The sequence below is a fragment of the Neophocaena asiaeorientalis genome, unplaced genomic scaffold (assembly GCF_003031525.2).
Source record: "Neophocaena asiaeorientalis asiaeorientalis breed wild unplaced genomic scaffold, Neophocaena_asiaeorientalis_V1.1 scaffold14, whole genome shotgun sequence".
In the NCBI taxonomy this organism is placed as follows: domain Eukaryota; kingdom Metazoa; phylum Chordata; class Mammalia; order Artiodactyla; family Phocoenidae; genus Neophocaena; species Neophocaena asiaeorientalis.
The window spans coordinates 4,362,999-4,385,755 of NW_020175192.1; the positions used below are offsets into that span (position 1 = coordinate 4,362,999).

Consider the following 22,757-nt stretch of genomic DNA (forward strand, 5'->3'; position numbering starts at 1 on the left):
GGCTGAGAGCAGTGCCAACAGCAGTGTAACTTGTGAGCTCGCACAACGGGTGAAAGGTGACACAACAGATCATACCAACAGGTGAACAGCTCCAGAGGAGGAATACTCAGTGGCTTCCCACCCCCAGCAGGAGTGCTCCAAACCTGCCTACCTCACATCATGGATCAGAAACACAGCTAAGAAGCAGATCTGGGGGCTCTACTCCAACAACTAGGGAGCAGACCCTGCCCTACCAGGGCAGTGGCAACCACAAAGCAAAGGGGAGGCCCTGCGCAATATCCAGTGCAGGCTCTGGTCACCACCACACCAGTCACACCTCCTGTAAAGGGGAACATGGCCAGCATACACTGAGGAAAGAGATGGAAGACATCTATATGAAAAACAACGCTCACACCAAAAAATATTAAATCCACACAGGCTACACAGGGACATTCCCATGTAAGATAGCCCTCCAACACAGTCTGAGGGTCTGGCATCGGGTGGAAGAACCACCAGAGCCTCTAGCCTTGAAGGCCAGCAGAGCTTGAGTGCAGAAGCCCCACACGGCGGGGGAAAGAGAGACTCCACTCTTGGAGGGGGCACACAAGGTCTCAAGTGCACTGGGACCCAGCACAAAGTAGTACCTCCACAGGAATCTGGGCTACATCTACCTAGGGGTCTTGGAGGGTCTCCAAGGGAGGCAAGGTCGACTATAGTTCACCGTGAGGGCAGGGACACAGGTAGTGGAAGCCCCAGGGAATAATGACTGGCGTGAGCTCTCTCGGAAGTCCACATTTCAGCAACAAGACCCGGCCCCATCCAACAAATTGCAGGCTCCAGTGCTGGAAAGCCTCAGGCCAAACAACTATCAAGACAGGAACACAGCTCCACCCATCAGAAGACAGGCTGCCTAAAGTTGTACTGAGCTCACAGCCACCTCAAAACACACCCCTTAACATGGCCCTGCCCATCAGAGAAACAAGACCCAGCTCCACCCACCAGAGGGCAGGCAACAGTCCCTCCCACCAGGAAGCCTGCAAAAGCCCCTGGACCAATCTCACTCAACAGGGGGCAGACACCAGAAGCAAGAGAAACTAGGGTCCTGCAGCCTGTGGAAAGGAGACCACAGAGAAATTTAGACAAATTACCAGTGGCATTTTTCACAGAACTAGAACAAGAAATTTTACAGTTTGTATGGAAACACAAAAGACCCTGAATAGCCAAAGCAATCTTGACAAAAATGGAGCTGGAGGAATCAGCCTCCCTGACTTCAGACTATACAAAAAAAGCTATAGTAATGATACTGCTACAAAAACAGAAATATAGATCAATGGAACTGGATAGAAAGTCCACAGATAAACCCATGCACCTATGGTCACCTAACCTATGACAAAGGAGGCAAAAATATACAATGGAGAAAAGACAGTCTCTTCAATAAGTGGTGCTGGGAAAACTGGACAGCTACATGTAAAAGAATGAAATTAGAACGCTCCCTAACATCATACACAAAAATAAAATGGGTTAAAGACCTAAATGTAAGGACAAATACGATAAAACTCTTGGAGGAAATCATAAGCAGAACACACTCTGACACAAATCGCAGCAAGATCTTTTTTGATCCACTTCCTGGGGTAATGAAAATAAAAACAAAAATAAACACATGGGACCTAATTAAACTTAAAAGCTTTTGAACAGCAAACGAAACCATATACAAAACTAAATGACAATGCACAGAACGAGAGAAAATATTTGCAAACGAAGCAACCGAGAAGGGATTAATCTCCAAAATATACAAACAGCTCAGGCAGCTCAATATCAAAAAAACAAACAACACAATCAAAAAATGGGCAGAAGATCTAAGTAGACAGTTCTCCAAAGAAGACATACAGGCACAACAGGCACATAAGGAGATGCTCAACATTGCGAATTATTAGAGAAATGCAAATCAAAACTGCAAAGAGGTATCACCTCACACCAGTCAGAATGGCCATCATTAAAAAGTCTACAAACAGTAAATGTAGGAGAGGGTTTGGAGAAAAGGGAACCCTCCTACATTGTTGGCGGGAATACAAATTGGTAAAACCACTAAGGAGAAGAGTATGGAAGTTCCTTAAAAAAAAAAAGAGAGCTACCCAGCAATCCCAATCCTAGGTATCTATCTAGAGAAAACCATAATTCGAAAAGATACATGCACTCTGATGCTCATTGCAACACTATTTACAATAGCCAGGACATGGAAACAACCTAAATGTCCACCGACAGAGGAATGGATAAAGAACATTTGGTACATATATACAACGAAATACTACTCAGCCATAAAAAGGATGAAATAATGCCATTTGTAGTGACATGGATGGACCTAGAGATTGTCATACTAAGTGAAGGAAGTCAGACAGAGAAAGACAAATACCATATGATATCGCTTATATGTGGAATCTAAAAAAATGGTACAAATTAACTTGTTTATAAAACAGTAAGAGAGTCACAGATGTAGAAAAGAAACTTATGGTTACCAAGCAGGAAAGGGGGGTGTGACAAACTGGGAATATGTGCTTGGCATATACACACTACTATATATAGAATATATAACTAATAAGAACCTACTGTATAACACAGGGAACTCTACTCAATGCTCTGTAATGACCTATATGGGAATAGAATCTAAAAAATAGTGGATATATGTATATGTGTAGCTGATTCACATTGCTGTACAGCAAAATCACAAGACTGTAAATCAACTATACTCCAATAAAAATTAATTTTTAAAAAAAGATCTTGAATAACCTAATTCTACTGTTCAAGGAAGTAGAAGAAAGAACAAATCAAGCCCAGAATTAGCAAAAGCAAAAACATAGTAAAGATTAGCACAGAAATAACTGAGATAGAGAATAGGAAATCAATTAAAAAAATTTTTAATTAACAATTTTTTCTTTGAAAAGATGAACAAAATTGACAAAACTTTAGCTAAAGAGAACTCAAGTAAATAAAGTTATAAATGCAAGAGGAGAATTACAGCTTATAATACAAAATTACAAGTAATCATAAGAAACTACTATGATCAAACACCAACAAACTGGATAACCCAGAAGAAATGGGTAACTTCTTAGAAACATACAATCTACCAATACTGAATCCTGTATAACTCGAAAATCTGAACAGACCATCAATGAGTTGAATCAGTAAGCAAACGCCCCCCAAAAAAAGAAAAGCCCAGGACCAGACTGTTTCACTGGTTAATTGTACCAAACATTTAATGAATAATTAATGCTAATCCTTCTCAAAATCTTCCAAAAAACTGAAGATGACATAACAACCCCAAACTCATTTTAAGAGTCTATTACTACCCTAATACCAGAGCCAGATAAGGACACTACAAGGAAAGAAAACTATAGGCCAATATCCTTAATGAATACAAATGCAAAAATTATCAACAAACTACTAGCAAACCAAATTCAAGCATGTTAAAAGGATCATATACCAAGGTCCAAGGTCAAGTGGGATGCATCCCAGCAAGAAAAAAATGGTTCAACATATAAAAATAAATGAATATGAGGCACCACATGAATAGAATGAAAGAAGAGAATCATATGATCATCTCAAAAGATGCCAAAAAAGCATCTGACAAATTTCAACATTCCTTCATGATAAACATTGGGAATAGAAGGAATGTACCTCAACATAATAAAGATCATATACAACAAACCTATGGCTAACATCATACTCAAAGGTGAAAGGTAAATCTTTTCCTCTAAGATAAAGATCAAGACAAGGGTGGCCACTCTCACCATTCCTATTCAACATAGTTAGCCAGAGCAACCAGGAAAGAAAAGGGTATAAAAGGCAACCAAATAAGAAAGGAAGAAGTAAAATTATTTGTTTGCTGATGACATAATCTTTTATGGAGAAAATCCTAAAGACTTCACAAAAAAACTATTAGAATAAACAAATTCAATAAAGTTTCACAATACAATACCAACCTACAAACTGATATATTGTGTTTTGATATATTAACAATGAATTAACAGAATATAACAAAATAAATCAATCCCATTTACAACAGCAATGAAACAACAAAATGATTTGCACAAAGAAAACTATAAGACTGTGATGAAAGAAAGTGAAAAAGGGAATTCTCTGGTGGTCCAGTGGTTAGGACTCTGCGCTTCCACTACAGGGGGCCTGGGTTTGATCCCTGGTCAGGAAACTAAGATCCCACGAGCTGTGAGGGAAAGAAAGAAAGAAAAGAAAGAAGGAAAAGAAGGAAGGAAGGAAGGAAGGAAGGAAGGAAGAGAGGGAGGGAGTGAGGGAGAGAGGGAGGGAGGGAGGGAGAAAGAAAGAAAGAAAGAAAGAGAAAGAAGAAAAAGAGAGAAAGAAAGAAAGAGAGAAAGAAAGAGAGAGAGAGAAAGAAAGAAAGAGAAAGAAAGAAAGAAAGAAATTGAAAAGGACACAAATAAATGGAAAGATATCCCACGGACTGGAAAAATTAATACTGTTAAAATATGCATATTACCCAAAGCCATCTATAGATTCAATGCAATCCCTCTCAAAATTCTAATGACATTTTTTCATAAAAATACAGAAAACAATCTTAAAATTTGTATGAAACCACAAAAGACTCCAAGCGGCCAAAGCAATCCTGAGAAAGAAAAACAAAGCTGGAAGCATCACAGTTCCTGTTTTCAACCTATATTAAAAGGCTATAGTAATCAAAAAGTATGGTCCTGGAATAAAAGCAAGTGTTGGGAAAACTGGATATTCACACGTAAATAATGAACTGGACCCTTGAATTACACTATTCACAAAAATTAACTCAACACGGACTAAACACCTATATGTAAGAAGTGAAATCACAAAATTCTTGGAAGAAAACAGTGAGAAATCTCCTTGACATTGGTCTTAGCAATGATTTTATAACTATGACAACAAAACCACAAACAAAGGCAAAAATAAACAAGTGGGACTACAGCAATATAAGAGTTCTGCACATCAAAAGAACTGATCAAAATGAAAAGGCAACTACAGAATGGGAGAAAATATTTACAAACTATATATATGATAAGAGATTAATATCCAAAGTATATTAAGTCATATAACTCACTCGCAAAAACTAAATTATCTTATTAAGAAATGGTCAGAGGACCTAAATAGACATTTCTCCAAAGAGGATATTCAAATGGCCAACAGGTACATGAAAAGGTGCTCAACATCACTAATCATCAGAGAAATGCAAATCAAAACCACAAGTGAGATCACCTCACACCTGTTAGAATGGCTATCATCAAAAAGATAAAAGATAACAAATGCTGGCAAGGATGTGGAGAGACTGGAACCCATGTGCACTGTTGGTGGGAATGTAAATCAGTAAAACCACTATAGAAAACAGTGTGGAGTTTCCTGAGAAAAGTTAAATATAGAATTATCATATGAATCAGCAATTCTACTTCTAAGTATATATCTGAGGAAATGAAATCACTGTCTCAAATAGGTCTTTGCACCCCATGTTCACTGCAGATTATTCACAACAGCCAAGATATGGAAACAACCTAAGTGTCCACTGACTAACAAGCAGATAAACTGTGAGATGTGTGTGTTTAATAATCATGTATATATGAATATTATTCAGTCATAAAAAAAAGAAGGAAATCCTGTCATTTGACACAACATGGATGAAGTCAGAGGGCATTACTCTAAGTGAAATAAGTCAGACAGAGAAAGACAAATACTACATGATCTCAGTAGGTGGAATCTAAAACAACTGAACTCATAGAAACAGAGAACAGATTGGTGGTTGCCAGGGCGAGAGTTGGGGGTGGGAATGAGTGAAAGTGGTTAAATGGTACAAATTTCTAACCTGGGGATACAATGTAACTATAGTTAACAATACTGTATTGAATATTTGAAAGCTGCTAAAAGAGTAGGTCTTAAAGTTTCTCAACACACACACAAATGGTAACCATGTGAGATGATGGATTATCAAATATATACATATATATATATATATATATATATATATATATATATATATATATATATATATATATATATATATATAAAACCTTATTGTGGCAATCATTCTGCAATATATACATATATCAAATCATTACATTGTACACCTTAAACTTACACAATGTTATATATCAGTTGTATCTCAGTAAAACTGGAAAAAAGAGTGGGTCTTGTAAAAAATAATAAACAGAAACCTCAATTAGAGTCAGGCTACCAGAAGGGGAACTCTCACAGCCTGGAAGATAGCAGAACCCAACAGGAAAAAGAAAGACTTCTCTTCTCCTTTCCTGGCAAGGACTCAGCCAATAAAAAGCCATGGACACTTTGTTTACTATAGCTCCCTTCAACTTTCTTTTTCCCCCTTTATAAAAGGGGAAAAAGTGTTGTTTCCCTTGCCATGAGAGGATATGCACCTGGCTAAACATGGTTGCAGACCCCGAATCATAATTCTCTGCTGATTCTGAGTAAACCCATCATTTCTGGAGAAATCTGGCAGTCTATTTGTTTTAGATCAATAATCTCATAATGTAAGTTCAGCAAGGTTACTGAATATTTACAAAAATATATAAAAACTGGCCGTATATTGATATACACTAGCAATGAGAAACTGGAAGATGAACTTAAATGATCAAGACCAGTTGCAATAGCATCAGAGCATATAAAATACCTAAGAATAATTTTAGCAGTATATGTATTAAACCTCCACAGAGAATTTTTAAGACCTGAGTTAATGGAGAGATAAATCATGTTGGTGGACTGGAAGATCCAACATTATTAAGATATCGATTCTCCCCTAATTGATTCATAAATTACACACCATCCCAATCAAAACCTAAGTAAGCTTTTGTGTATGTGTAGAACTAGACAACCTGATTCTAAAATCTATATGAAAATGCAGAGTTATATATAGACATACATAGTATTGACAAAGCACAAAGTTGGATAGCTTTAACTACCTGATTTCAAAATATTTAACAAAGCTACCACATTCAAGGAATTGATTCTTAACCTAAAAAGAAAATTTTAGAATATTATGATTGGTGTCTATCATTTTAAAATTTAATCTTCATACTCTTTGTTGTTGGAATAAACAAAAAATGTATTTTTATATTGATATTTGTATTTTAATTTTATACTGGCTTTTTATAGCATTCTTCCTTAACTCATATTTTTCCTTTACAAATTTTTATTACAAAAATTCCAATCAAACTTAAATTCTGAAGAATGGCACCAGGAAAACACATACTAACCACTTATATTCAATAATTCCTATCATCTGCTTTATTTTCTTCACACACACATGATCTAAACATTAGTTCTCAGCAAAGAAACATTGTTTTCAGGAGGATTCACAATAGTGACAAAGACCTGGACAATTGCTGACAGTCTTTCCTGAGGCTTTGGCTGAAAGGGGACCGACAGCAAGGACTGAAAATAAAACAAATTCCTAGGGAATATCTGATTCTTCTTTATGCATGGTGACAAATAACCCCTAGATATGGTTTTAGATTTATCTAATCAATCAATATGTCTTTTATACTAATGGTAGCAAGTACACACCAGTACAGATTTTAATTCTGTCTAATCTGTCAATGACAATTTGATTCACTGTACATGCTACTAAAAGTCAACTAAATATACAAATGGGTCAGTATAAAAGTCATAGTGTAGCCTTATTTTTCTGAAACACTGTCAAGTTCGCTCCCCTTGCTACATTTTATATAGCTTGTTGTAAAAAGAACATAACTGTAGAAAAAGCTCATTCCCATTTTCCAGAAAACAGTAGATTATGAATATTTGATGGCTGTTCCTTCCTACAATAGTCTGCTCCTCACAAACATAATAAAGAATTGAATGCAATAATAAAAGTTACCTTGAAACAATACTACAATGAACGTCACTTAACAAAAAGTACATGAATGTATACCAATTATTAATTTTGAGGAAAATACTGATTTTAATTTTTTGATATTTATTTTTTATTTGATATTTATTTTTACTGTTGTTTATTTTTATTAATTTTGAGGAAAATGTTTAATAATTAACATTAAAATCACACTGATTATATAATAACTATTGACGCAAGCATACCACTGCTCAAAACAAACAGACTTACAAAGGCCAAATGTTTTTTAAAACAATATGAAATTATGATCAGTTGACTTTATAAATATTCTGACTTTTAAAGCAATTATATACCGCTTAATTTTTATACTCTTAATTAGTAATAAAAATACTATTAAAGGAAGAATAAACTAAGTAATATATATATTCTTGCTTTAAAATATTTAGGAAATTTTGAAACATGAAAATAATGAGAGCAAATTTGATAGTAATTACATACCAAAGCAACTCCTCCAGCAAAATTCTTATCACATATTTTTGCAGGATGTGTGGCTCCTATAAAAGTAGGACTTTTCTGGAAGCTAAAAAAATAACAATTTTCCTTATAATTACATTTCAGTGGTATTATTAATGATAATCAGATCAAACACAAGAATGTAGAGATAACAGGTAGTAAAAGTTTATTAGCCAAGAGACATCAAAAAATTATATCACTCATAATTAACCTCCTTTAGTTATTTTAAAACTTTTATGTAATTTTACTTCTTTCAGGTAATTTTATGTCGTTTGATAAAAGATTTTAAGTCTTACCTCACATTAGCTACTTGAGGACAAAGAAGTTAACCTACATTTTTTTCCCATCCCATGGTGTCTACCAAATTTACAGAACTCAGTATACATTAAGTAAATGTTTATTTTTCATAATTAACATATAAAATCATTTTGGGTTATTTCTTTATACAAATATGAAATACTATACTCACGCAAATAAGTATACAGTATGATGAGGCCGGGAGAGAAATTCGTATTTCCATTCTAAAAGTCTATATAATATATGATTAGGATGACTTGTAGTAGAAATTTTGTTTTTGTTTGACCAAATCTCTATGGAAGATATTTTAACAGTCAGTTTTAACTGGGTAAGCATCTAAATGGAGAAAATAAATGAAATTTTTAAAATAAATTTGAACATTATATTAAATTTTTGTAAAGGTATACTTAAGACGTTTAATTCAATATTTTGAATGTGGAAACTCTTCAACAGCACAGCAAAATACTATACATATCAATTCATATTACCTATAATCTTACAGAATATATTTAAAAAGTAGTTTTAAAATACTTACAGTGTTAACAAAGCCAATGATCTGAATAACCTTCTGTGTTACAACTTTTACATCAGAGCCCATGTAATCAAACTGAAAAAGATAACTTATTGTTAAAAAATAGCGGATACCATTAATATACCACATAACCTTTATATCTATAATATGCTATATACTAAACTAGCCAGAGGGCTACATTCCAACTGAAATCCAGGAAATGCATATTTACATTTGTACATGTAAATGTATAAATAATAATTTATTTAAATAAATTAATTAAATGTATAACTTTATTTATATGAGATAAAAATATTTGATAACATTTAAAATATTTAAATAATGTTTAATGCACTTGTAGCATTACTTATAAAAATTGAATCATAAATTTTTAAAATGTTATTTCAAAATATACTTATTTCTAAAATAATACATATAATCACAAACCAAAAAATATATGTATAAAGAGGGAAAAATCTTTAATAAAAGGTTCACTGTTGAAGTGATCATGGATACTGTGTTAGGTTACATCCTCTGATATCACCACGTTAACTCATGTTACTCATGCTTCTTTATTCCAATAAGCTCTTTCTATTTCTCACTGCTTAAAAATGCCAGGACAATATTAAAAAGCAATGGTGATATCAGCAATGTGAGCTTTGCTCCTGATTTTTCACTGGAAAATCTCAAATATTTCACCATTAAGTGGTGTTCAGTTTAAGATGAGTATTCTAGATCATGTTGAGAAACACCTACTTATAAATCTTCCTACTTATAAAACTTTTGTTAAAAATGAAGTTGAATTTTTATCCAAAGCCTTTTTGAAGCATACCCAAAATGATAATGTCTTTTGACCTACTGATGGAATACATTTCATTAATACTTTACTTAATATTAAACCATCATTATACTGTTTGATCAAAACATTACATTCTATTAATATACTATCAAAATTAATATAATATTTTGTTTAGAAGTTTGTAGCTTTCAGAACAATGGGCCCATTGGTCATGTGTGCATGCATGCATCCTTTGTCATAACTGAGCAAATGAATGTTGCTTACTAAATATTAAAGCACTACCTAAAATTAAGTTGCTTGTTTTTTCTACATCCTAGAATTGTATTAGCTTATGAATTATATCTTCCTGAAACATTTTTTAAAACTCTCCTTTAAAAGTATCTATACTTAACACTGGCAACTGACCCATTCAAATTCTTTTTATTTCCAGTTTTTTGAAATATAATTGACATATAAGGTTGTGTTAACTTTAAAGTGTACAATGAGATATTTGATTTAAATTCTTATCTCCAATGGAGAATTCATGAAATTTGCATTTGTTTGTTTGTTTTAATCTCCCCCAAGGACAGAGTTATACCATCTTAACCCTTTTCACACCATAACATGTTTTCTTCCTTTTTGCTTAATTACACTTTCTACCTACTTATTTGCCTTTTCAACAGTTTGTGAATTTACTTACCCATTTTAATGTTTCTGTTTATCATCAACTTATCAAGTATTTTTCCTTATTTTTCTAATATAAAATTATTTCAAGAATATGAATTTCCTCTCCGCTTAGTTTTTATACTATCCTCTGCGACAGGTATTATCTGTATTTACCAATATTCAGTTCTCTTCTAACTCAAGAACCCTTCTTTTAAAGGTAGGCATGGGCAGGTGATTCACTTTGGCCAATGCAATGAGGGCAAAAGTGATGCATGCCACTCCTGAGAAGTATTTCCTTATTGTAGCTCATGTCTCTCTGGTCTGCACTTCTATCCGTTTGGCAATTGGAAAAGAAACTATCAATCTAGAAGTGCCAAAAAATCTAAGCATTCTCTAGTGCTGAGCCAACACATGGAAGACTGCTGCCCTGGAGAGTCAGCCAGGAGCATGGTTGACATTGATTGAATGAATGAAACTTAAACTGTTTAGCCACTAAGATTTGGGGAGTGTTTCTTATGAGAGCATAACCTAGCCTCTTCTGATTAATACACATCCACCTAATTTTTAAAACATTATATACAATTCATTAATTTCTAAATAGCTAAAAACTATAGTTTTTCTTTTCTGCCTTGAAAAATTATTCATAATTGTATTTAATTTTTTAATTTTATTATTTTTGCCTTATCTCTTTTTATTCTTTTTTTTAATATACTGTGATAAAGCTTTGGCAAAATGTTTTTTTTAATAAATTTATTTATTTTCTTTTTGGCTGTGTTGGGTCTTCGCTGCTGTGCGTGGGCTTTCTCTGGTTGCGGCGAGCAGGGGCTACTCTTTGTTACAGTGTGTGGGCTTCTCATTGTAGTGGCTTCTCTTGTTGTGGAGCACAGGCTCTAGGTGCATGGGCTTCAGTAGTTGTGGCACGTGGGCTCAGTAGTTGTGGTTTGCAGGCTCTGGAGCGCAGGCTTGGTAGTTGTGGCACACAGGCTTAGTTGCTCTGCGGTATGTGGGATCTTCCCGGGTCAGGGCTCAAACCCATGTCCCCTGCATTGGCAGGTGGATTCTTAACCACTGCGCCACCAGGGAAGCCCCTGGCAAATTGGTTTTTGCTCTTACAAAACTATTGGTGTTTTCCTTGTGACCTATAGATGACTACATTTGCATGTATTTTCTATATATATCTATAGACATTTGAATGTATGTGGTACCCCTTCATAAGGTACAAAGGTCAATAAGTGTTTAGTAAAACAAGCTGATAATTTGATCTTTATATGTTAACATTTATTTTCTATCTGTTAAAGGCTAACAGAAATGATTGAATGTACTCCAGTATAGTTTTGGTTTCTGTTAGATTCTTCTGATTACTTCCAAAGGTTTTCTTTTTATACTTTCAACATAATTCACTCAGCACTAAATGCTTATTATTAGAAATTCATCTTTAACTTGAACTGTAACATTCAATATAAAATATTCCTTTAATTCTTCTATTTACATTTTTTTTTACCCTGAACTTTATCTATTAGTAATATCATCCTGATTTTCTTTTTTTATGGTAAATCTTGCACATTTTTGCTGGTCTTTTAAGAAATGTTTTATACCTAACAGTGTCATTTTATTTTAAGTTGTCTCATAAATGTCATCTAATTTGAGATCCTTTGCACATTTTAATGGGAATATTTAATCCATTCCATTATTGTAATCAATGAAGCTGACTTACAGTTTTGTTTTTCCTATTCATGTCTTCACGGTATTTCCTTTTGATTTTTGCTATGTTATAAGAGAATATTTGGAGGGGGGAGGTTCTATATGATTTCAAGGTTATATCTTCAGGATTTTATATTCAGATATGTTTAAACATTGTGCAACAAGTTTCTCCATTTTTATCAACTGGACTCACCTATATAAAAAGGCCTTAACTCCTTATGAGGTGAAAATCAAAAATTTTGAGGATTCATCAGGATTCAACTCTTTTTTCCAAAATGCATATTAACTCTTACTAGGATGAGGCTGAATATGGTTATATAAATAAGGCACTACTACATCCTGCCAACTGACTGAATGCATACATTGCCTTTCTCTTTCTTTCTGACTTAGTGATAAAGTTGGTATATATAATTGTTTTGAAGTGTGTGTTTTTTAGTGCTACCCAACTCTTAAATTTTTAGATCCAATTTATTGAGGTATAATATATATACAATTAAATTCCCCCATTTTAAGGATTCATTAATTTTGACAAATAGCACTTACTTTATATTCTGAAAAAGTTCAACCTAAAGAAAATATAAAATTCAAAGACTATCCATATATCCTTCACACAGATTAATGTATTATTAATATTTGCCACATTTTGTTCTTTCTATATATCTTTATCTACCTGTCTATGGTTTTTACCCACAACTGGTGTGTCTTGGAAAAGAGATCACACATAATTTGCCATGCTAAGAAATGGCTCTCAGACACTTAGATTTTAAAGAACTTCTTTTTTTAAACTAGAAAAAGAACTTAGATTACTAGCTTTTTATTGTGCTAAAAAAGACAGTAAAAACTGTACCATTCATATTAGTGCCTCATTTCCTAAGCAAGGACATAATCACCCAGTAAAGGTTAGTTCTTTAAATGAATAAATTTAGCTTTTTGAAAAATTCAGTCTATTTTTCTTATTTTGTCTAATTTGGCTGCAGAGGGGCCCTGGTCCTCAGTCCCAAGTTTGAGAGCCACTGTCCAGAGAAGTAGACAGAACAGATAGTGAAGCAAAAAATAAAAGTATGGATCTGGGCATAAATTGTTCATTTGGTTGAATTATATGGTAGTAAGTTACAAACATTTCAAGATGTAGTTCCTAAGAATAAGGACATTCTCCTGTTTGCCTACTAGACCATTATCATGCTCAAGAAACTTAACATTAATTCAATAATATTAAATATATTATAATATCTGTAATAATTAATAACTATACATATCATATACATTTACATAGTATCTATATGTCATATCTAATGATATATAATTTCAAATAAAAAATATTTCTGGGCAAAGAAGCTAATCCATAGATTTGCCTCATGCTGAATACAGCCTCCAGCCCTGCCAATAGAGAAACCTAACCAGAGCTTCTGAATCTCAGTAGCCCACCCTGCAGCTCCAACTACAGTGGCACTTGAGCAGAGAGCCCAGCCAGTGGCTCTCTGTCTGCAGAGCCAAGGCAGTGGCCCTGACTGTCCAGGGAGCTTAGAGTACAGTCCTTCTGATTTGATCCAAAAATATAATTTCCAGTCCAGGGCCTGTTTTGCAGCTCAGACTTGGCAAGAAACTCATTTACAGCCCTGCCCAAACATAAACACGTCCTCCAGCCCAGCCTGACGAGGAAACCTGACTGAAGATCTGGGAATCTCTGTAGCCCATCCTGCAACTCCAATTAGAGCAGCCCTTGAGGGGAGAGCCCATCCAGCTGTCCTATCAATCTGCAGAGCTAGGATGGTGGCCCACCAGGCCAGTGAACTTTGTGCATAGTTCTGCTTAATTTGATCCACCCCACAAAAGACTGGAATTGGGACCTAGCCTACTGCTGAATACAGCCTTCAGCCCACCCGACCAGGGACTGTACCTGAGTATACAGGATGCTGTGTAGCCCATAATATAGCTCTGCTTACAGGAGCACTGAACGGAGAACACAGCCCATGGCTTTCTGCATCTACAGAGCAAAACTGGTAGCCCCATCTGACCAGGGAATTCAATGCACAGTGTTGTGTGATTCAAGTCCTCAAACATGAGCCATGGAGGCCATGGGGCTCATTCTGCTGCCACACCAGGGCAGGGGAGCTAATTCATAGGCCTGCCTACTGCTGCGTATAGACCCAGTGCTGACCATCTAGAATGCCTGACTAGAAAATCCAGGCAACTGTGGAGCTCATCCTACAGCTGCACATGGGCAGAGAACTAAGCCAGGAGTCCTATATAACTGTTCTTAGCCAGCACCCTTCCCATGACCTCAGTGCTCAAGCAGTAGCCTCACCCAAAAATAGACTCTGAGAGCAAACCCCATCTACCCAAATACACTACCAGCTGATACTCCCAAAGCCTCAAATTAAGTTTAATGGTGAAGGACTATCTCTGCCAAAGTGAGCCTATAAAGTCTGGAATAGAGACAGCCAATTCAAATGCTCAGATATCGAGTCTGGAACACAGACAGCTAATTCAAATGCTCAGATATCAATGTGAGGTATCAAGGATCAAAAAACTCAGGAAGACACCTGATGACACCACCAAAAGAAACTAACAAAGCTCCAATAATTGCCCCTACTGAAATGTCAGACAAAGAATTCAGAAAAATGATCTAAAGAAGTTTAGTGAACTACAAGAGCACAAAGACAACTAAAGAAAATTAGAAAAACAATGCATGAACAAACTAAGTTCAACAAAGAAATAGAGATCAACAAAAACAAATAGATATCTTAGAGCTGAAAAATATGATAACTGAACTGTAGAATTAAACAGAGAGTTTCAACAACAGACTCAACCATGCAGAATAAAGAATCAGTTATCTACAAAACAGGGCATTTGGCATTATCCATCCAGAGTCCAAAAGAAAAAAGAATGAAAAAGAGTGACGAAAGCTTATGAGACTTACGGAGAACAATAAGAAGAAACAATATCTATAATATGGAAAACCAGAAAGAAAGGAAAAAGAAGAAGGGACAGAGGGTATATTTAAACAAATGATGGCTGAAAACTTCCCAAACATGTGAAAAGAAACAGGCATCCACATCAATAAGGCCTTAAAGATCCCAAATAGGGGTACACCAAGACACATTATAATTAAATTGTCAAAATTCATAGACAGGGCTTCCCTGGTGGCGCAGTGGCTGAGAGTCCGCCTGCCGATGCAGGGGACACGGGTTCATGCCCCATTCTGGGAAGATGCCACGGAGCGGCTGGGCCCACGAGCCATGGCTGCTGAGCCTGCGCGTCCGGAGCCTGTACTCCGCAACGGGAGAGGCCACAACAGTGAGAGGCCTACGTACCGAAGAAAGAAAAAAAAAAAATCATAGACAAAGAGAGTTTCTAAAGTAGTAAGAGAAAAGCAACAAATCACATATGTGTAACACTTTATGAGGAACGTTCATAAGGCTAACAATAGATTATTCAACAAAAATTTTTCACGCCAAGAGAAAATGGGATGATACATTCAAAATACTGAAAGAAAAGTCTGTCAACCAACAACATTAAAGCTAGCCAAGCCGTCGTACAGAAATGAAGGAAAGATACTTTCCTAAACAAAAGCCAAGGGAGTTCATCACCACTTGACCTGACTTCCAAGATATGCTAAAGGGAATTCTTTGAGTCGAAATAAAATTATGCTAATTAACATCATAAAAACATCTGAATGTCACAGAAAACTCACTGGTACTGGTAAACATATAATCAGAGTTACATTCTCTAATGTGGCAATGGTTGTGCATAATCACTAACAACTCTAGTTACAAGATTTTCTTTTTAGTATTAAAAATAACCATATCTAAAATACTGTTATTGTATATACAATATTAAAACTGAGTAAAGTGTAATACGAATAACCTAAAATTTGAAGGGGAAGGTAAGTAAAAATGTAAAGTTTAGGAATGCTAGGAAAGTTAATTTGTTAATTTGTTATCATTTTAATTTAGGAGGCTATATCCTTAACTCAGGGGTCAGATTGACAAACTGCAGTCCACAGGCCACATATAGCCTATTGCCTAATTTTCTATGATTCTCAACCTAAGAATATTTCTTATTCTCAGTTGCTTTGATGATAGGGGAATGCTAACTGTGAACACCAAATAAGCAAAATATTATCCCTTCAAAACAATTTCATTCTCATTAGTAGACTAATATACAAAATTATTATACTCAATTACTATTATTATATTTTGAATTTTTGTCACTAAAAATTCTAGGAATTTTAAAAAATAAAATATGGTGCTACAATATTTTATGTAAACCTCATGGTAACCAAGAAGGAAAAACATGTACTGTAAGTCCCCTACATACGAACCTTCAAGTTGTGAACTTAGAAAGATGCGAGCATGCATTCCCATGTCAAATCACGTAAGTTAGTTCATGTGTCTGGCGTACAATGTCACGTGCGTGCATCCTCTACAAGTGGTCGTGCTTTTGTGTACTTTACTGTACAGTACTGTATAGAGTATAGTACTAGAGTATCTTTATTTCAAGCCCAGGATGTCCAAATGTAAGTATAAAAGCAGCAGTGATGTAGCTGGTACTGATAAGAAGCACCAAGCAATAACGATGGAAACAAAAGTGAAAATAATTGAGAGACTGGAGCAAGGCAAAAAGATGGAATTGGAGGCCCAGAGAAAGGATGAAGAGAGACAAGAGGAAGAAGAAGTAACTGAAGAATAGAAGAAATTCAGGATGCAGGAAATGGCAAGGGGATTTTCTTTATTTGAGGAGGCACTGTTAGTTTTTGAGGCACAGGACCCAAATGTAGAATGGTACACGAAGGTTGCAGCAGCCATTCAGAATCCAATCCACTGCTACCATGTCATCTATGACAAGAAGAAAAGAGCTACTACCTAGGCATCACTGGATTTTTTCAAGAGGGTAGACAGAATTGAATCCAGCAAGGAACCAGAACCTATGCCATGAACCTCAGGTGTGAGTGAAGTTGTAGCTTTCCCTGTCTCTTATTGCTGATGATCCTTCAGGTCTACCATCTCCCACCTCCTCTCCCTCCTCCAGTCCACTGACTCTTCTTGCCTGTTCACTCGATGCCAGCCCCATATGTCAGCTGTTGTACTGGACTACTGTACTTTTCCAGGTACTGTACTATAAGATTAAAAATGTTTTATTTTTTGTGCTTGTTTTTTATGTATTATTTGTGTAAAAAGTATCATAAACCTATTACAGTACAGTACTATATAGCCGATTGTCTTAATCGGGTACCTACGCTAAATTTGTTGGACTTACAAACAAATCGGACTTAAGAATGCACTCTTTAAACAGAACTCATTCGTATGTAGGGGAATTACTGTAATAGTTACACAAAAGAACATGACAAAAATGGTCAAAGCATATTGATACTAAAAGTCATCAAATCACAAAAGAATACAGGAGGATCAGAAGTGAGAAACGATGGCTTTACAAAACACTCAGAATATAATTAACAAAAGTGTAGCAGTAAGTCCTTACCAATCAGTAATTATAAATGGGAATGGATTAAATTCTCCAATCAAAAGACACAGAATGTTAAACAGAAAAAAAGAAGATCCAATAATATGCTGCCTATAAGAAACTCAGTTTAGCATTACAGACAAAAACAGACTAAGAGGGAAGAGATGGAAAAAGAAATTCCAAGCTAATGGTAACCACAAAAAGTCAAGGATAAATAAACTTATGTCAGACAAAATAAAAATTAAACTAAAAATGGTAACATAGAGAAGTGCATTTTATTAATATAATGATAATGATAAAGGGTCAATCCATCAAAAAGATACAACAATTGAAAATATTTATGCATACAACATCAGAGCATGAAAATATATAAAGCAAATACTAACAGAACTAAAAAGGGAAAATAAACAACAATACTTGGAAACTTTGATACCCCATTTTTAACAATGGATATCTTATCCAGCAGAGAATCAATAAGAAAGCAGCAGATTTAAACAACATTATAGCTACTTAACAGCTATATACATAACATTCTATCTGAAAACAGCAGAATACACATTCTTCTCAAGTGCAAATGGGACAATTTCTAGGATACACCATGTAGGGCTACAAAATAAGTCAGCAAATTCAAGAAGATTGAAATCATAGCAAGAATCTTCTCTGATCATAATGGTAACAATCTAGAAATCAATAACAGGAGGAAAACTGGAATACTAAAGAATACATGGAAATTAAACAAAACTCCCAAACAATCAATGGCTCAAATAAGAAAATAACTGGAGGGAAAAGATCTTGAGTCAAATAAAAATGGAAATAAAATATAACAAAATTTATGGGATATGGCAAAAGCATTCTCAGAGGAAAGTTTATAGCTATAAATGACTACACATCAAGAAAACTGAAAGATCTCAAATAAACCACCTAACTACATCTCAAGGAACTAGGAGTAAAAGAAGAAGCTCAGCTGAAAATTAGCAGTATGAAAAGTATTAATAAAGATTAGAGAAGAAATAAATGAAAAAGAGAAAAGGAAAATTATAGAAAAGATTAACAAAACTAAGATTTTTGTTGTTAAGAAGGTAAACAAAGTTGACAAATCTTTAGCTAGAATAACCAAGAAAAAAAGAGCAAGGATCCACACCAACAAAATGAAAAATGAGACCATAGCTATCACAAGAGATAACACAGAAATACAAGGATCATAACAGGCTACTATGAACCATTATATGCCAACAAACTGGACAGCCTACAGAAAATGGAAAATTGTTACAAACATACAACCTACCAAGAATGAAACAGAAAGAAATAAAATCTGAACAGATCAATAACTATTAAGGAGATTAAATCAATAATAAAAAGCCTCCCAGTGAAGAAAAGACCAGGACTAGATGGATTCACTGATGAATTTTACCAAAACTTTAAAGAATTAACACTAATTATTTTCAAACTCTTCCAAAAAATCAGAGGTGGGAACCCTCCCAAACTTATTTCATGAAGTGAACATTACTCTGATAACAGAGCCTGAAAGCAACACTACAAGAAAAAAATAAAAACTATAGGCCAATATACCTGATGAATATTGATGCAAAATGGTGAATAAAATTCAGCAACTCATTAAAAGGATCATTCATCAAAATCATTGCATAGCTAGAACAACAGACATAGATCAGTAAGGAAGTAGAAAGACCAATTGTCCTAATAGGTATACAAAACACTAAACTCAACAAGGCAGAACATACAAATATACATTCTTCTAGAGCACACATGAAACAGCGATGCCAGTATCATGGTAACATGAAATGCTCTGTTTGTCTCCCCCCTCAATCACAACCAGTAAAATATCCATAACACAACAAGTTTTCTGTGCCCAACACACCAGGATGCTGGAGAATTCCACACATCTATAAGGTAAAGGTGGGAAGACTGGAACACATAGTGGGGGTGAAACCAGAGGAACAGCAGAGGCACTGCCTGCAATCCCATCTCCCACCCCATAAAGAAAAGTTAAGAAAAGCATTCCAGTGAGTTAAAAAATAAAATTGATGAACAGAATGAGTAATTTACCAAAGAGACTGAAGCTCTTAAAAAATAAAACAAATAAATAAATTCTGGAGCTAGAGAATTCAATAAATGAGATAAGAATTCATTAGAAAGCATTGGAAATAGAGCAGACCATATGGAAGAGAGAATTAGCCAGCTCAAATATAGAAAACTAGAAATGATACAGGTAGAAGAGGAGAATGAAACAAGATGGAAAAAATGAAGAAATCCTGTGAGAACTATCTGATTCCGTTAGGAAGGGCAACATGAGAAAAATGGGTATCCCAGATGGAAAAGAGAGGAAGAAAGGAGCAGAGAATTTACTTAAAGAAATTATAGCTGAGAACTTTCCAAACAAGGGGAAGGAACTGGATATACAAGTTTAGAGAACACCTAATTATATCAATGCAAAATAACCTTCTCCAAGACATATTATACTAAAATTGACAAAGTCAATGACAAAGAACAAATTTTAAAGGCAGCAGAGGAGAAAAGGTAACCTACAAGGAGCCCCCATTAGGCTATCAGCAGATTTCTCAGCAGAAACTCTGCAGGTCAGGAGAGAGTGGAATGACATACTCAAAATATTAAATCTGAAAACCGTCTGCCAAGAATACTCTATCCAGCTAAGTTATCCTTCAGATATGAAGGAAAAATAAAGGCTTTCCCAGACAAACAAAAGCTGGGAGAGTTCATTACCACTAGGCATGTCTTATAAGAAATGTTGAAAGGAGCTCTTCTACCTAAAATGAAAAGGCAAAAGCACACAAAACTTTGAGTAAAATGATATACAGACAAACAGAATTAAAAAACTGCAACTCTGTATTAGAATTGGTTGTTAAGCACTTCATAGAATAAAGGTTAAAGGCAGCTGGGTGGAGTAGAAAATGTCTATAGCTAATTCAATTTGGTAACAAACTCACTACATAAAAAGGGATAGATAATTTGAGATAACAAACACAAAAAGGGAAGAGGAAAAGAATGGAACTCATACAGGCAAATGAAGATATAAGATGCTACCAGCAGAAAAAGAACTATTTTACCTATGAGATGTTTTATACAAACTTCATGATAACAACGAAATATAAATCTAGAACAGAGACATAAAACACAAAAAAAGAGGAAACTGAGAAAAACGTCATGGAAAACCACCAAACCAAAATGACAGACAGAAACACAAGAAAAAAGAAACAATGGAGATACAGAGCAGCCAGAAAACAAAAGCAGCATTATGAAGACCTCATTTATCAATAATCTCCCTAAATGTAAATGGACTGAATTTACCAACCAAAAGACACAGAGTGGCTGAATGGATTAAGAAACAAGACCCAATAATATGCTGCCTCCAGAAGACACATCTTAGCTCTGAAGACAAACACAGGCTCAAAGTGAAGGGATGGAAGAGGACACTCCAAGCCAATGGCAGCCAAAAGAAAATGAGTGTAGCCATACACATAACAGACAAAATAGACTTCAAGCCAAAAAAAGTAACAAGAGACAAAAATGGACGGTATATAATGATAAAAGGAACAGTTCATCAAGAACACATAACCGTTATTAATACGTATGTACCAAACATAGGAGAACCAAAATATATAAAGCAATTATTAACAGACCTAAAGTCAACAAGGAAACAGTGGCCTTAAATGAAACATTAGACAAGGTGGATTTGATAGATTTGTACAGAACATTCCATCTAAATGCATCAGAATACACATTCTTCTCAAGTGCACATGGAACTTTCTCAAGGACAGACCATATGTTGAGAAACAAAACAAGTCTCAATAAATGTAAGAAAATTAAAATCATATCAAGCATCTATTCCAACCACAATGTTATGAAACAAGAAATCAACTACAAGAAGAAAGCTCTGAAAATCATAAATGTGTGTAGACTAAACACCATTCTTTGAACAACTATTGGATCAAAGAAAATATCAAAGGAGAAGTCAAAAATTACCTGAAGACAAATGAAAATGCCACATATCAAAATCTGTGGGATGCGGTACTAAAAGGAAAGTTTATATCAACACCAGATTACCTCAAGAAATTAAGAAAAATCTCAAAGAACCAACCTAACGCATATCTAAAGTAACTAGAAAAAGAAGAAAAAGTGAAGCAAAAAGTCAGTAGACAAAAAAGGAATTAATAAAGATCAGAGCAAAAATAAATGAAAGAGACTAATAAAACAATAGAGAAGATAGATGAAACTAAGAGCTGGTTCTTGGAAAAAAAGAAAAACCTTCAGCTAGACTAAGAAAAAAGAGAGAAACTCAGAGAAAATCAGAAACAAAAGAAGAGAAGTTACAACAGATACCTTAGAAATACAAGGATTATGAGAGAATACAATGAACTGCTATATGCCAAGAACTTTAACAACATACACGTGGATAAATTCTCAGAATTATACAACATTTCAAGACTGAACCATGAAGAAATAGAAAATCTGAATAAACTAATCACTAGTAAGGAGATTGAATCAGTAACTTTAAAAATCTCCCAAAAAACAAAAGTCCACAGTGAAATGGCCACATAGGTGAATTCTACCAGTAAAAGAAACTTTAATATCAATCTTTTCAAACTGTTCCCAAAAAATTAAGGAGGAAGAAATGCTTCTTAACTTATTTTACAAGGCTAACCTTACCCTTTTACCAAAATTAGACAAGTACAACACACAAAAAAGTACATTAAAGCCTAATACCTCTGATGAATATAGATGCAAAAATCCTCAACAAAACATTAGTAAACCAAATACAACAATACGTTAAAAGGATCATACACCATGATTAGGTGAGATTTTTTCCAGGGACACAAAAATGGTTCAACATCCAGAAATCAATTAGCATGATACACCACAATAACAAACTGAAGAATAAAAACCATATGATCATTTCGATAGATGCAGAAAAAGCTTATGACAACATTTAACATCCGTATGATAAAAACTATCAGTAAAAT

General features: G+C 34.7%; 1 protein-coding gene across 1 annotated transcript in view; it reads right to left on the bottom strand.

The window, feature by feature from the left end:
- The window catches only part of LOC112413230 (disintegrin and metalloproteinase domain-containing protein 5-like), a 134,271-nt gene that overhangs the window by 95,379 nt on the left and 16,135 nt on the right, over window positions 1-22,757 (bottom strand). Inside the window, exons 6-8 of the mRNA XM_024765143.1 lie at window positions 9,177-9,248; window positions 8,814-8,977; window positions 8,330-8,411 (exon numbers count right to left, since the gene is read on the bottom strand). Coding sequence (XP_024620911.1) covers window positions 8,330-8,411; window positions 8,814-8,977; window positions 9,177-9,248 — 318 coding nt within the window. The remainder of the gene's footprint in view (window positions 1-8,329; window positions 8,412-8,813; window positions 8,978-9,176; window positions 9,249-22,757) is intronic.